The sequence below is a fragment of the Falco naumanni genome, chromosome 8, assembly GCF_017639655.2.
Source record: "Falco naumanni isolate bFalNau1 chromosome 8, bFalNau1.pat, whole genome shotgun sequence".
In the NCBI taxonomy this organism is placed as follows: Eukaryota; Metazoa; Chordata; class Aves; order Falconiformes; family Falconidae; genus Falco; species Falco naumanni.
This window is the reverse complement of record NC_054061.1, coordinates 52,219,714-52,236,482: the sequence shown is the minus strand read 5'-3', so window position 1 is coordinate 52,236,482 and position 16,769 is coordinate 52,219,714. Positions and strand designations below refer to the sequence as shown.

The 16,769-nt window shown below is 38.7% G+C and overlaps 2 protein-coding genes across 9 annotated transcripts in view; both read right to left on the bottom strand.

Moving 5' to 3' along the window:
- The window catches only part of CALCRL (calcitonin receptor like receptor), a 68,284-nt gene extending 59,146 nt beyond the window's left edge, over positions 1-9,138 (bottom strand). For 2 of the 6 annotated variants that reach the window (XM_040603703.1, XM_040603701.1), the window contains exon 1: positions 8,575-8,684. The gene's annotated coding sequence lies outside the window, so the exon portion shown is untranslated. Of the gene's footprint in view, positions 1-1,696; positions 1,780-8,574; positions 8,858-9,118 lie in introns of those variants that run through there. The other 4 variants (XM_040603706.1, XM_040603704.1, XM_040603702.1 and 1 more) reach the window with 4 other exon arrangements.
- A 7,020-nt stretch (positions 9,139-16,158) lies between these two features.
- Positions 16,159-16,769, bottom strand: part of TFPI (tissue factor pathway inhibitor) — a 36,002-nt gene continuing 35,391 nt past the window's right edge. For all 3 annotated transcript variants that reach the window (XM_040604081.1, XM_040604083.1, XM_040604082.1), the window contains one exon: positions 16,159-16,455. In XM_040604081.1, the coding sequence (XP_040460015.1) occupies positions 16,343-16,455 (113 nt within the window). In that variant the 3' untranslated portion in view covers positions 16,159-16,342. The remainder of the gene's footprint in view (positions 16,456-16,769) is intronic.

Sequence of the window (16,769 nt, the reverse complement as noted above, 5' to 3'; positions counted from 1 at the left end):
CTGAAACCCCGCATCTGCTCTTGTTGCTAAAGTAAAATACTGAATAGAGAGTTAATATCACATCTGTACTGTGAATTCATATCATACACATAACTCCAAACACAGATTTCTCACCATCTAAAGGAATCTTTCAGTTTATCCAAGTGGCTCTGTGTGTAAAAGAATGGCTTTTGACTGACCACAGGATACCTGACACAGCTTTGTCTCTGCAATTAGAAGGTCATGCTAAAGGCAACATCATCCCATTTACTGATTTGTTCGCAGTTTACTTTCCTATGGGAACTACATTTTGAGGTTCAGATTTTTTATTCTCTGTGCATTTGTCATTCCTTCCATCATTTAATCTTTCTTGCTTCCTTGCTACCAGACTTCATCTTTTTACTGTTATTTCATGCTCAAAGAAAGAGGATTTGGACAATTGTTCTGTTTAAAATCTGTAAATGTTTAAAAATATAAAAGCTTGGAAATCTAGGAAACACAAGGGCTAAAGAAACAGCAAAAAATAAAACAAACCTCCAACTTAAGAAGTCCCGCATTCCTGCATGGTATAATGCTATTTTCAAACACTTTGGTTTGAGAAATGTGCATTCCCCGAGGAAGCCGAGTTATCACAGATAACTATCATGCCAGTCTGTCTTCATTGAACAAAATGTATTTCACCAGTCTTTTTCCTCCCCTTACCTAACCTGACTTAGAAAACTTATTGTGATTGGTCCCTACAATCTGCTTTGAATCTGGGCTCTTTTGGTGCCGACTTCACCCTAACTGTATACACTGAATATTACAGATGACAGTACACATTTACATGCTCTGGTGCCCCAGTGCCCCCACAGAGACAGCATAAGTATTTTGCCATCCTTCCAACAAACACTGAATTACTGCCATGTCCTTCACTGGGCTGTAATGTGACTCTAGGAAAAGCTTAGCATGTCAGCAGACTATTTTATCTCTGCAGCTCTAAATAAAATGTGTCCAGTTGAATTACGTTGGCTGATTTCTACCCTTGGATTGCATGCATAGTTTTTAGAAGAGGGATCTTCTCTAGAGAAGAAAATCTACTTGTACAACCTCTTCTGAAATAATTGGGAAATAAATTTAAAAAAAAAAAAAGTGCTTAGGCCCAGCAGCTACCTCATGGGTTCATGCTAAAAGGTTAAAAACATCTGAATTATATGTTTCTATCTAATTTCCTAGGAACTCTGAAAATGCTGAGGTAGAGCATCCAGCATGCAGGGTGGGGGGACATAAACACTCTTGTAAGACCGTGCTGTGACTTCCTTAATCAATCTAAGAATGACATAGTCAAGATCTGAAAACTGCTCAAATCACCTCTTTTAGCCAGAAATTAAGCATTTCCAGTATGGGAAACTAAACATAAATATAAATTAATATAAATGAATACCCAAGGATTATACTCCAGACAGAACTGCTTGATCTTCAGACTACAACAATTACTTACTTTATACAAAACCTACATTGTAATAGCAAATAGAAATGAACACATTTTCTACTTTGCTCACTGGTGTAATTTCTGCTAATGTTAATTACACTTAAGACATAACACACAGAAAATTATAAAAGGGATATAACCTTTCAGATCTCCCTTGGTGAAAACTGATGGAGTATGAGATTCCCCAGCAACATGGGGTAAGGAGAACATTTCAATAGCAGAGTTTAACTTGCTGGGAGTTCTTACCTTCATTTGCATATCATTTTCCAAAGTTGTTATTTAGGACTATAATTTTCCTTGTTTGTTTTCAGTGGAGAGGCTTTTATTTCCTGACGCGTGTACACAATTAACAGATTTGAAACATTTTGTTAAAAATCTTTCTTCACCCATTCCTCCTAAAACAGGAAAAAAATAACAAAAACCAAAAAAACCCCACACTACACTGGCATGCACATAACCACAAGAAAGGCTACAATTTAGTTCAGTGTTCAGTGTTTAAGTGCCCACTTAGTGTTAAGCATGCGCTTTTTTCGAGTCCTAACAGTCCTGGTAGCCTTCAATGTATTATGGTGCAATAAACAACACATTTAATAAAAGATTAAGAATGCAGACTGGTGGCCATGCAAAGAGTATTTGAATAGCACTCAGGAAAAGGCCTTAATCTGGCTTTCCTGAGCTTGTTTAAACTAACTTTTCCCCAACTAAATATTAAATCAATTTTAAAAAGGTTACCAATCTTGATACTGTGTTACGGCACACACATCTGTTGTTCCTCTTCAAGGAAGATGGTTATGAATTTCAATACATAGTCATTTATGGAAAGGGTTCTCACCCCCACCTCTCCCTTCCAAGAAACTAGACGTGTGAAGACAGACATTTCTCTTTGAGAGGAAGGATAAGGCAGAGGTTAATTTCATCTGCATGAGCCAGTATAGGATAAGTTTTTGGAAATACTGTCAAACCACATTCTTAATGCCTGGCAAAGTGACTCATCCAGAGTCATCACAGGAAAGGAAGTTGAATAGAATAAAAAACGGAACAGGATGGGGGCTTAAACAGGAGAAAGAAGTGAGAGAAAGGAAATTGGATTGTTTAAAGTGGCCTGAGGTTACAAGTTCTATAATGAGATTATTTAAAAAAAAAATGTATAAGATATCTAAATATCTTATATTAATATAAGATATATATTCTTATATATTATATATATATTATATATATAATCTTATATATTAAATATGTAAATATATATATGCATGAATGTCTGTGTATATATAAAATTACATGCATATATGCACGTATTTATAGGAAACAACTACTTTCTACGTGAAAAGAGACTTGTATTTGTGGATTATCTCCCAAAGCTGCCTGCTGAGGTATTTGTTTCAGTACAAGGTGGCATTAACACAGCATGGGAAATAAACAAGTATCCCCTCTAGAAACTCATGATTTTTTAAGAATCATGCTCCTATTCCACACAAAATGGAATCCACAGAATATGAAGTTACACACTCGTAAAAATCCACCACAGTGCAACAAACACATTGTTATACCGTTCCCCAAACAAACACTCTGTGCAACAAGACTTTTTCTTTTTTTCCACAAAAAAGCACAGCATTGACTTTTTTGTGCTAGCAACTCAGCGCAATGTGAAAAAGTTTCTCTTCTCCAAATTTTTTTACTGTGAAGCTTTGGATAATTAACCACCTATCATGTCAATTTTAGCTAATTCAAACAGAAAACAGTATGTAGACCATTTCAATAGATATGCTCACTTGCAGCAGCCTACTGCAGAGCACCTCCTTGGATTCATCATAACCAAAAACATATTACTTGCACAACTAGAATTTCCACCGACAAAAAGAATAATTTTGATTCCCAGAGGAGATGATAAAAGCATTCTTTAATACCATAAAGGCAATATTCAACCCATTCCCACCTCTTTAAGTTTCAAAAGCGACACCTGTGAGTAAAACTCCTCATTGTATAGTCCGACACTAACTACTATGTAATTTTTTATATTCAAAGGGATACACAGGAAGATGAATACACCCATTAAATCACGTAATTAAAAAAAACTTAAAAATTAAAAAGGCAGGCATGGTCAAAAAATTGTTCTGGAAAAATATATTAGAATAAATACTTCTAAATTCTACATTTCATCTCCCAAAGAAATTTATCTCTGTGAAATATTCCTTATTTAATCCCCAGAGTGACACCTGCTGGATTTCACTAACAGAAACAAAAGGGCAGATATCCCCATTCTAGAGAATATTTCAAGATAATAATTGCAAAAATGTGCCATTTTACTAATAAAAGGTTGCATGGTATCATATTTTTTGCTCCATTTAGGGCAGTAAATTAACACATAGATGCAACCATTGAGAAAAGCAGCGTGATGTCTAAAGCTCTTACTCATTTCTGAAATACGTTTTTTAAATTTCTACCTAGGAAGGATTACAGAGCACAACTTTGGGAGACAGACTATATTAATTTCTGATATCATTAATATGAAAAATATTTTTAAGGCCTAAAACAAGAGTTTTGTTACAACAAATATGTTTTCAGTACATCTTTTGCTTCACTTTAATGGAACTCTACCAGCATTGCCAGTAGTAAAGTAACCAAAAAAATTATTAAAATCAATTTCCAAGATCTTACCACTGTAACAGGGGAGAAAAAACCAAGGGGGAAATCTAAATGGTAATACAAAGAATGACACTTTATGCCCACACAAGCATCAAGTTGTGCAGTTTTTAAACTCAGAATTATCAAATAATATATGGAAAAGATGATAGCATTTTTAGGAACTAAAAAGATATTCAGCCTAAATAAAGCTGATGGCATACCACAGTATATAAAGTAGATGCTTTGATCATAATAATTTTTTAAAAAGCACTAATCACTGTGTTTCACTGCTTGAACTTGTTATTATAGGGGAAGTCAGACTGGTACGGACTTCATTAAACAAAACTCTGGTTAATTGTGTTTCAAGTACTTTTTAAATGAGGCCTGTATGATCCAGGCATAAGTTCAGAAATACAGCATTGTTTTATTTTTATAAAATTCAGTTAGTATCTTAACAGTCAGCTACAGCTCAGATAGTGGCCAAAAACTGTCAGAAAAGTCTTGGGTGACATCTACTCTATATTAAAAGGCAACAGCTTCAGAGACACATGCAAATTTACACCAGTTGAGAATCTGTTGTATTTTCTTGGAGTACATTGTTTCTCTCATGGAAAGTCTTATTTTAATGCATTACATTCAGTCAAGTGCATTTCAAATGCATCTTTCCGAGGAAAAGCCACTCCAAATAAATCACTTCTGTTCTTTTCGGCAGCATACACTGTAGCAATGATTGAAAGTGTTTGCACAGAACTAGGGCAGAAGAACGACTTTGCTGGGAAAATGTAAACAGTATAAACAAGCTTGGAAGACTAAGGCAGATATGCATGAAAGATAACTGTGGAAACAAAACTTTGAAAATGCAAAAGTTTAACCTTCCAGTTTTGCCCAGATTCTAAACCAGGACAAAAAGTATTGCTAAAAGCAAATGCTCTAATGAAAAGAAATTTAATTAAGAAGACCTTATATTGTACCATACTGGCTATGGGATTCTTCATAAAGATAACAGGTAAGTAATAGGCTAATCTGCTGCTCTTCGTGCAAGCACATTACAGTGAAAACATCAGAACAGGGTGAGTACAAAAAAGAAAAAAAATGGGTTGTGAACAACCATGTAAAGCTTTCTCCTATTTCTTTTAAATATTAGAAGGAAACAGCATTCAAATGTATTCAATTTAAAATACTAACACTCATGACTCATGATTTTCTAAACAAAGGATGAGGTTCAGGACTATAATTTACTTTGAAAGGCTTTTTAAAAATGTGCTCTTTTTAGTTGATACATCAGAAATAATACAATTCAGCAGATATAGACCCACGTATATAGTACATATGTACATAGAAATAATGTATTAGACATTTTTATATGTCTAATACACATAAACACATATAGAAACTCATTTAGAGTTTTATTTTACTGCTTCAAAGCTATTTGTTTTGTCAACTCACATCTGTTTTGGTAATAGAAGTATTCATTCCTTCCTTGACACAGTATTATCAGGGATATAGCTAATTCCAGAGCTCTGATAATTTGCTACACCAAAGACTTAAAATATATCCCAGTAACAGAACAGTTATGTGAGCAACCAAGAGACTGTTTTCAATAAGTGTAAAGCTTAACTGAAGAAACTACTACACATGAAACCCAGTGACATAGCTACACATGCTTTTAGAACAGAGGTGACCGTTAACACTGAGGTAATGCCTACAGTGTGTGTACACTCTATAGGAATGACAGCTCATCAGAAGCACAGAAGGAATTCTGCTAGCAGATCAACACTATAAACACACTGGGAACAGATGGGAACAACTTCTTAATGAAAAGTTCTGTTTTGTTTTCCTAACTGTAGACTTGAACTTCTCACTGGAGAAATTCCTTCAATTGCTTTCGTAAATAGCTTTTGTTATGTTCAGTATTTACTACAGAAGTGACTAGATATATACCTTTAAAATATCACTGTGTGCATGTTACTATTAAAAACATATTGATAGAAGCAGTTTCTTCCAAATGACTGTGAACTGGTTTGAATCTTTGTATCATTTCAGTTCTCTTGTGGGCCCAATGCTACCCAGCTCTTGCACATGCTAGGAATGCTGTTGGAAGCAGCTGATTAACTTGAATGCATAGAATATAGAACTAAGTTAGTAATTATATTGGTGACAAAGCAAATGTATGACTGTGCTTTCTTCCCTCTGTTATGTTCTCAATTGTATCCTAGTCTAAATCTGGATTGCAGTACACAGACAGCCCCCAGAACAACACTGCATTTCTGGAATAGGCCCTTTTATTTAGCCAGGTAAGACATTAGTCACCCAGAATGAGACGTACAGATTTCTGTTTTTCAACCTGAGCATTCAAAAATTATAAACGTTATCAAAAAACAGCTGTCAACAGACTGCAGAACGCAAGTGACTGAATGGGTGATGCATGCATAATTCCTGCAACAGAAAAATACCCACATTTAGGAATATCTTGCCCTTTGACAGTCAGTGGAAAAATTCCCACTGGCTCTCAGCAAGCCAAGATTTCAACAGTTGTGTTGTATCAGAAAAAAGCCTATTCAAAGGGACAAATACTACATTTCTTAATGCAGGGCAAGGCTCCAGCTGACCAGGAATTCAGAGTACAGTAACATTTGAAGTTGACAGGAGATACATCATGCAATTCTTAAACTTGTAAGGCATGTTATATGTTCAGGTACTTGGTTTTGTCCACTGGAAAGTGCGGTCACACTGTTCTACATCACTATCTTGCTACTGCCTTTACTTAATGTGCAAATAACAGACTCCTGCATCAAAGCTGCAAACACATACAAGCCTGACACATCCTATGTGGGCAGTCCCACCACAACCTAAACTAGTTACATAAAGAACATAAAATAAGAATCTGAATCATTTAGCTGAAATACTTCTGAAGACGGTTTTTCCTACCATATTGATCATTAAAACAACATGAACACTTTTATCTGAAGTGTCATCTTGTTTGATTTAATAACACCATATGCCTTTTGTGCTGAAGATTTTCAAAGTCAGACAAAGACTTTGGGATTGCTCCTACATGCAATGAAGTCAATGGGAGTTTAAGCAGACTACAAAAGTAAACACTGTGAAAATACAGATTATTATTTTTAATTGAGACTTTCAGACAGTATTGCAGCTTGTGTACTTTGAAAGAAAACACACAGATTCAAATCCGGTCTTATTCATATTTATCCAGACCTAGTGTGTCTCCTTTCAACCCACTCAAAGGACCTTGGATTCAGAGCACGTCAGGCTTTTAACACATCATTGATCTGAACAGGTTTAAACAGTTATATGCATTATTACTGCAAATGAATGAAAAGGTCCCCAGTATGCACAATATGACTAGAAAGACTCTGCATTGGCACAACTGTAAGCACAGAAAAATCTGGCCCCAAAGTATCTGGCCAAAGTTTATTAAGGTAGAGAGCAAAAAACTTCAACTATTTATTATTATTAATTCAATCTCAGCCCCTATAAAATGCATGGATGACTAAAGGAGTCATTGTAGATCAAATCCAAGTGTGATTTATAGCCTATGCTATTTCTTAATTATCCTTCAGAAACAAGATTTCTTTTCCCGATTCTACAAATCCATTGCTTACACACACACAAGCAAATGACTAGATGTAGTAATCTCAGTAATGCAACCGTTTTTGTAAAAACAGAGGACATCGCGTCAGTTTTGGAAAGCTGAAGTGGCAAGACTCTTAACAGTCTCCCAGCTGATACTGGAAGGCACAGAATCACACACTTGCCACTGTTCAATAATTTCTCCAGGAAATGAAATAGTGGACAATTACCTTTCAATAAATCAGTTCGATCTTTGTGGCAAAAAAATTCAGTGATACCCCAGCACACTTAGAAGCTTCAAACTCAAGCTAACTTTTTCTGAAGCAAACAAAGTCCAAACAAAACAGAAGCTTTAACTTTTTAGTTATGTAATTACAGCGTAAAACCTAATTATGAAATAAGTCAAGCATGAGCTCTTTCCGTTGCAATAACGTCATAAGATTAAAGGAATAATCAATAAGAAAATCTACACCACTTTATCACCTCATTCAGCCTCTCTTGAATGAGCTCCAGTTGCACCGAATTAGTCTTAAGAACCCTTCTCAAACCAATGAGCCTCTAATTCTCTCCAGATGCAAAGACAGAAATTTGGTTAGCTAATATTAGAGGTTCTAGACAGAATCCTTTAAGTGCTGATTAGGGTATTTTTACCTCCCTTTCTACCTATTTATCGTTGATTACTTCCTCAAGGATATATTATAGCAACACCAGTTATAAAATCAGCTCAACATTTCGCTCACTAAAAATAAACGAAGCTTTTCCTCATACCCCTTTCTCCCTGCAGATTTCATATCACATGCTGAGGTTAATGTAAAAGCACGCACACAGACATAACTATAACTGCATTCAGATGACACAAAAATATTGTTCTTGAGTAAAACAATGAAACCGTTTTGATCAGTACTCACCACAGGGAGTTTTTTACGATAATGGTTTCAGATAAATCAGTTTGATTTCCCTTTCCCGCGAGGGAGAAAGGAGATGTATCGTTCCCTCCCACCCCGGCCGAATAAGAGACCTACGAGAGCCTGATCCTCCCGCCGAGTATAATCCAGTTGCCGAGCCCGGTGGCTGCAGGGGGAGAAGCGCCGGTGCCCCGCTGCGCTGCGCGGAGGAGCGCGGCTGCGGGCAGCGCCGGGAGCGTGTCAGATTGTAAGCGAGGAGCGGCGGCAGCAGCGAAACATCAGAGCTTCCTGTTACATCACCCTGACCCCGCCCGCAGCCAGCGTGAAGTTACTTTTCTTTCTCAAATGGCATGTCCCGGGGAAAGCGGGCTGCGCTGGTACTCTCGGCAGGACGGGCAGCTGCCCGGGGCCCGGCGGTGCCCGCTGCGCCCTGACAGCGCCGCTCCCGCCGGGGGCAGCCGGGCTGCCCGCACCTTGCCCAGCCCGGCGGCAGCTGGCCCGCCCCGAGCGGGGGCTAGCGCCCTGCCACGGGTCGGGAAACACTCACCCGCTCAGCTGGGAAGGAGACCACGGGACTAGTCCTTTCGCGTATCGAGCCAGTGAGAATCGTCCTCCTCCTCCTCGAGCTAGACCCAGAGAAATAAATCAGTTTGGACCTTTATTCAGAGACAAGTAATAATATACAATAGCTGCATTCCTTCTTAGCATGACTGAGCTGACCTACCTCTGCCAGAAACTGCAGGGGCTGCACTATGTCCTGTACTTTAAGTGCTAAAAAGCTCCACAGAGAAATGCTTGTATTCCTGAATCGTAAAACCAGATTAGTCAGAATCAAATTTTCAAATTCAAGCAAGTGCATAATTTAAAGTGCCACTTCATTTTATAACCAAGGTGGGGGTCACACACCCAACTGTATTTAAGTAAATAAGTCTTTGAAATACCAAGGGTAGAAAAGAGGCAGCAAGAATATTACTATCGCCGCAAAGATCACTCGGCCGCATTTTCTTAAATGCCAGTGATTTGGAAGCATGAGTATGAGCTGCCCAGTTTGAAAACTGCCATATCTGAACATAAAACAAAATCAGTGGTAGTCCTTCTACTAGCTTCAAATAATTTTGTATCAGGACCTAAAAGTGTTTCTTTGGGAGCATTTAGCACTTGTCCTTTGTACAGTTGGTGCCTGGGCTATAGACAGAATCTGTGCTCTCCAAATCAATAGGCAGTTGCTGCATGCACGTGACAATACTATGCTGAATAAACAGGGGGTTCATGGAGAATTAAGCTCAAATAATATTAAGACCTGCAACGCCAGTGCTCCTTATGGAAGGCCATAAGGACCTCCCAAAGGTTGCGTTTCCATAAATGCTCATCAAAACAATAATCATTTAATTTGCTAGTGGGACAAGATAAAGTATTATCTTTGCTTCTCCCTACCTGACACTCATTCACTGTTTTTACTAGCAGAAACATTGATGGAACATGTGAACTGGATGAGGCAGTTCATCTAGCCATTGAAAATCTGTTCCTCAAATATGAAAACAGCAAGAAACTAAAAAATTAGCAAAAAAACAAACCAAACCAAACCAAACAAAACAAACAAAACAAACAAAAAACAAAAACACAACAACCACCAAAAAATCCAAGCCAGGGTCAGGAAAAATCTGAAGAGGGGAAACAGGGGCAGGAATACTTTAAATCCATATGGCCACTGGTAAGATGAATTGTGAAATCACACTGTAGGGTTACTAAAAGAGCAGGCATATGACTTTAATACTAATTTGGCACATGTGAGTGCTGGTGCTTCTAGGATCTTACATCAACAGGAGAATGTTTGAATTTTATAATCAGCAAAGAACTGGCACTCTAAACTTCTAGGCAATGTAAACAGATACAAGCCAGGGATTAACTTTGATTCTGAACAGTGCTGGAAATTAAGTTATCTGAAATAAACGGTGCCACCTCAGGTAGTGGAATTCCATCAGAAGTGAGCCTAGTTGCATTATTTTAGACCAGCTATGTCTAGGCTATAGGCTACAACAGGGTACATTACACATTGTAACCTGGAAAATAATTCATGTATTCTAGCCAAGCACACATGTTCAAAACAGCCATCTGAATTAGTTGGAGAGATTTATTATGTAGGCGGTGTTTGATATGGCATGTCAAATTTTGTGGAGTTGTGTGGGTTTGGTTGTTTTTTTTTTTATTTTATTTTCATTCAGAGGTCTTATATTCTACTTATTTAGCTATCATTACAACTTTCTTACTCCTACTCCACCGGTATTTGAGACATCTCAGCTGGTGTAATTTGCACTTCAAAGATGCAGAAGGCTCCCACACTACTTCACCAACCCTTCTGGCTGAAAGGCACGTAAATTACACCAATACAGGCTGCCTCGGTTATCAACAGTGTGGGCGTGTTCTACAGCAGTGTAGAAGGGATCTAAATGAGCACAACTTACTGTGCTTTAACCAAAGGAGGCTTAAAACCATGCGAAGAAAAAAGTCAGTCCCACCACTTACCACAAATTTTGATCTGATCAGAAACGTTCAAGGATAAACACGGTTTTGCAAAAAAATGAGGCTAGTCACCATCAGCTATGAGAATCTCCCTCTAGCCTTGCCGCGGTGACAAACGCCTCTCCCCTGGCGACAAAGGGACTGTCGGGGCAGGCTGTTTTCCCCCAGATTTCCCTTCCGGACGGGCAGTACCGCACCGCAGTGCCCGCACTCGGCCGTGCCCGGGGCAGCGGAGGCGCTAACCGCTGTTTGCGGCAGCGGCCTGATTCCCTGCAAAGCTCCAGCCGGCGGCGCCGCGCTGCGGCAGGCGCGGTGCCGCGGTCCCGGGGCAGCCTGGCCCGTTCCCCCCCCTGCAGCGCCCCCGCGCGGCGGGTCCGGGACGGCGCGGGGTCCGCGGCGCGGCGCAGCGCTGCCACCTGGCGGGCATTGGTCGCCCTGCGCCCCTCGCGCCCCGCTCCCGCCTGCGCCTGCACCTCACCCCAATCCGCCGGCACAAGAATTCGGGAATGCCGAGAGCATCCCGTCCGTACGTCACATCCCCCTCGAGAGGGGATGCTTCAATCGCGCACGGCCAGTGGCAAAAGAGTAACCTGAAAAAAAAACCACCTTGACAAGTGACATGTAACGTGGCCTTGCTACAGGTTCTAAAGAGATGATGGGATAAGCAAAACCAAGGAAACTCCTCACATACATTGCCTGTGACTCAAATATTAAGAGTTCATGTGCAAACACTTAACAAGCATAAATGCATGTTCCACTTCACTTGAACCTGGCTCTTCCTCAAGATAAGACACCGCCAAAAGCAAGCAGTGATGAAACATAATCCTTATGTCCACTTTAATATGTTTGCAAGATAGAATCTAGAAAGATGAAGACTATCTCAAAATGTAATTAAATCTGTCAGCTTTAAAATAGTAGATGGATTAGAGATGCATGGAGAAAGGCAGCTCAAATGAACTGGAAAGAAACAATAAGCAGGGGAGAGAAAGTAAAAAGGCAAAAAAGGAGGTCATACTAGTAAAAACATGAAGAAAAAAGGATGAATAAAAAGACTTCAAATTATTTCTCAAAGACATTTTGCTTCATCAATGTATGAACTAAAGGCACATACCAAGTTATTGCAGATCGGACGATAGGTGAAAACACATAACACCTCTGTAAAATTCTTTTGGCTTGTTGGCTCCTATCACACAAAGTGGGAGAAATTTCATGGCACTCTGCCTATTTCCTCTGAAGCAGCCAGGCCAGATTCTGGAATGAAACAACTGGATGAATGGACTGGAGTTAACACGGGAAATATACAGCCACTGGAACACCTTTAGCATAGCTTGATTTTCTGACCTCTTCATTCTGCCATCTCAGTCACTATCTTATCCCTGCATTGTGTCTGTTATCCCCCCCTTCTACATTCAGCCTTTAATTACCTTTAAGAAAGACACAGATCTTTTTCCTTATTCTTGCATTTGGGTGTTCTACAGATATTGGGGATACAGGGATGAAAAAAAGTGAATGAAGGAGAAGGGCACACAAAATAATTCTTGTGGATGTGATGAAGATCAAATCAGATCAGATCACTCTGCAGTTTGGACTTTCTATGGGAAAAACAAATTCAATGCACTGCAGAGCTGTACAAAAACCAGATAGGAAGGCAGCTGGAGCACTGGTACATTGGCCAAACCTAGTACACCCACCAGGAAGAGCATGTACTCTCAGATCAAATTATAATTTTATTATAATATTATTGATTATAATCAAATCAGTTTTTATACAGTCTAGTCTACTACATTCCAGTCTTCCTTCTCACTGCACTAAGTAATAACTCTGAAAGATGAATCATTTTGTAATGTTTTCTTAGTCAATTGAAATAGAGGTACTGTTGAGATGCTATAACTAATCTTTTTCTGTCTCAGCAATGACATAAGAGATCCCTCAATGGATCACTTATTTAATCACTGTTATGACAAAATGAATGCACAAGTAGTTTCTTCAGTGTAATGTACGTAGGGGTTGGGAGAGTATGGGGGATTACCTGTTAGTCCTGTCCTAGCTACAGCAGTTCTGGGAGAAGAGAAGCCTGCACGGTCCGGGGGAGCAAATGAGCACTCTCAGTGAGAAGACCCTGTTAGTTTGCAGGACAGCTCAGCAAGCAGGAGACTTAGCTGCACTGCCAGGTTTCTGTAGAGACAGAAAGCACAATTTTTCCTAGACTTCCAGGGTGGATTTTGCAGGTGTTGAATCCAGGCAGCCAGGGACAAGTCGCTGGACCAAGAGGGAGCCTGAAGGATACTGACATGGAATGACACAGGGAATCACAAGGTAATCTGTGTACAAACGTATCTATTCTTTCCTGTCTATCTTTAATGTCTATTGTCTCATTCAGAATATTCTGTTTTAGAAAGTTCATCATTCTAGTTTATGATCTAATAAAACTTAGGGAGTTTAAAAATCTTTGTTAGGATTCTCGGTGGGACTGCTTAAATAAGCCCCATGGGCAAACCCCCTCCCCTTCCTCCCAGCCCCTGCAAGGATCCCATCAGAGTCCCACCACAACTGAGAACGAGCCATGACCAGGTCTAGAGCTACAGTCACAGCTGGGCAGAGGACGCTGTCTCAGAAACAGCTTTGGCCCCATCACCTTTATTTGGCCTTGATGCTGAGGAAAAACTCTCCTTAAAGGAACACTACCACAAATAACAGTTTCATATAAATACTGGAGTTATCTGAATGTTGCATTCCTGCTCTTGCTAAAGAATGAGTTTCATTCTCTTTTACAAGAAAGCTCTAGAAGATGTTTTCGTTTAATGTGAATCACAGTCAAATACTTAAAGAATCATGCTAGGAAATAGCGTGTTTCTTTGCAAAAGTATTTTAACGTGATGTATAGGATAGTACTGCGTATATGTCAGACATCAGTGACAGAAAGCAGCTGTTGCAAATGTGTTACTTACCCAACACTTAACATTCTTTCTTTTCCCTTTAATCTGAAACCATGGATTCAGAATGTCCCTACTGAGTCACTGAGCTACGTAGAAGCCAAGTTACACACACCTCCGTGCTGTGTCCACCCCCAGGTACACACACAATCTAGACATTACCTAAGTTTTAATTCTGGCAGCCCATGGGAAATAATCATGACTAAGAATGGAAGATGAGGTATTTTTTCTGCCTTCCTCATAAAATTTACAGAAAAGGTGCAGATGTTTGTGCACTTGCCTGCATTCCTAGGCAGGCAGACACAAGTCAGTGTAGAAGCAGGGTAAATTTGGCATTAGTGTTCAGCCCACCGGCAAGTCCTAACTCTCCCACACCTAGCGTGCTGAAAGCAACTGCTGACTTCTGGAGGCCATGACAATACTGTGCTAAGGCAGTTGCTATGCCACAAGTGGAAAGGCCAGGGAGCAGTTTAAACCACTGCTCTCCACTTGTCTGCAATGACAAACTTCCACTTGTATTTAACCTACTGCTCTGCATCTGTGCAGCGCAACCCGCACCTACAGCCTCAACTCCTAGTGCATGGAGTACAAATGATACCTGGAGAGTAAGGTCAATAAAAATGATGGACTAGAATGGAAACATATCAAACTGGCACTGAAACTGGCAGGTAACCAATGCACCAAATTAATTATGTGTAAAGAACAGACATTACTAGTTTTCAGCAGTCTATGGAGTTTATAGGTTTCCTGTCAGAACTGCACTTGCCCGATTTACAGATACTGCATTGTAAGTCTGTGGTGCTCATCACTTTATCTGACCAGACTCTACATAAATCTTTTCTGGTGTACATTTCAGTTCTGTGAGCACTTTACAAATCAGACTTAATAAAATCTAGATTGAAAAAGTCATGAAAGGATTTAGGCACCAGAAAAGAGATTTGGATAGAATTTCTGTACAAAAATCTGTGACTTTTACTTACTCTCCCACTCAGATATTTCGAATGCATAAATGCTTTCATCCTGAGCAGTGAAGCTTAGCTTCTTTGTGGACTTAGTCCAAAGTTCATCAGGCATGTAAAACATAGGTTTTCAGAAAACACACACGTAAATAATAGCACTCAGGCAAAGAGGCAGCTTAGTCCAGTTCCTTCATTGATGTTTCTTGCTCCTTGCTGCAATGTTTGAGCCCCTCACATCTATTTCAGCTACTTATTTCCACACTACCTCTCACAAACTAACTATCTTCAGTAGTTTTAAGCATAAAGAGAAAACATCATACATAAACAACTTACAACATCAAAGGAGACAGGGAAGTTTCAAAGATATCCTGCTATCTTTTGTTTCATAGGCAGCAAGGTGCTTCTAAAAACCTTAAGAGGAAACCAACTATGTCATCTTTTTTTTTTCTTTCCTTTCTTCTAAAAAAATGTAATTATAAAAGATTTACCCAAGACCAGAGAGGTGCCTTGAAGAAGGGTAGGAACTACCACTGTTTCATGTCAGTCTTTAAAAAAAGCCATGAAAGCACAGCCAAAATAATCCTCAAAGTCAACTGGAAAGTAAGCATAGTGTTATCTCTAAAGCAACTGCATTTAATTCTATGAAAGGAATTTGTTTTGGTTTCTGTAAAACTTTGATATGTATCTCTGGAAAACTTGCTAGCCATGAGCCTAGTTCAGGAACAAGGATAAAAATCTATGATCCCAGCAAATACATTTTTAAATATTTGCAAATATGTCACATTACATTCACAACTTTAACACTCTCTTCATGGGTTTTGGTGGGTTAATTCTGATCTCACATTTCACAATAGTGTACTTATATGCGCTTTGGTGGAGTTAAATTTAGCTTGCATAACCTAAAATAAATCTTATTAAAACAAATCTAGTGCCTATTTCCTCTTTATAGCAATAGACCTATCTTTTAATCTGATTGAAATAATCATGCTTGACAAGTGATTACTCTTTGACAAGCATTATGCTTTCTTTAGTACAAAAATAGATTTCAAAAAAGAATAATAGTGTAATAAATTAAATTTGAATCTTGGCTACTTTTTAATCATTGTGAGTTATACACCCACACCATCTGTTCTGTCCTGTTTCAGTTATGACAATTATATACAATCAAACTAGAATTTAAGAACCTTTATCAAAGTAAAAGGTAATGTTTATTAACGTGAATGAGAAATACATAATAAAAATATAAGCAGCTTAACAACATATAATCAAAATAATCAGTACAGTAAATATATTTTAATGGTGTACACTAAAGTTTTCATTCACAGGTGAATAGTGGTTTACTTCACGTTGCCATAAAAATCAAAGTTGTATTCCTTCAGGGATGATTTCCTTGCCCAGAGCCTTTATGGACTGTTTCTTTCTTTTCTTCTTGATTTTTATTAATCTTCTTTCACCTTTTGTTTTATTGAATCCTAAAGGTAAAATAAGGACAGTAAGATTATATGCTGTATGACCAACACATCCAAGATTATGAGAAATAAGAGACAAGTCTTGTTTTCAAGAAATATTCTTAAAAAAAGAAAAAAAGAACATTTTCTTACCTAAAGCCTTCACATGCCTGACCAATGCCAAGTTGTCTTATTTCTGTTCTTGTACATTGTATTTTACTGTCCATCTTTCTCTCGCTAGCTCTGTCTCTTCTGATTTCCATTTTCACTTTTCTAAGACTTTCAGCTATTACATTTTATCAGGCCAGTACTTACTACTAAAAGTTGCAAGAATATTT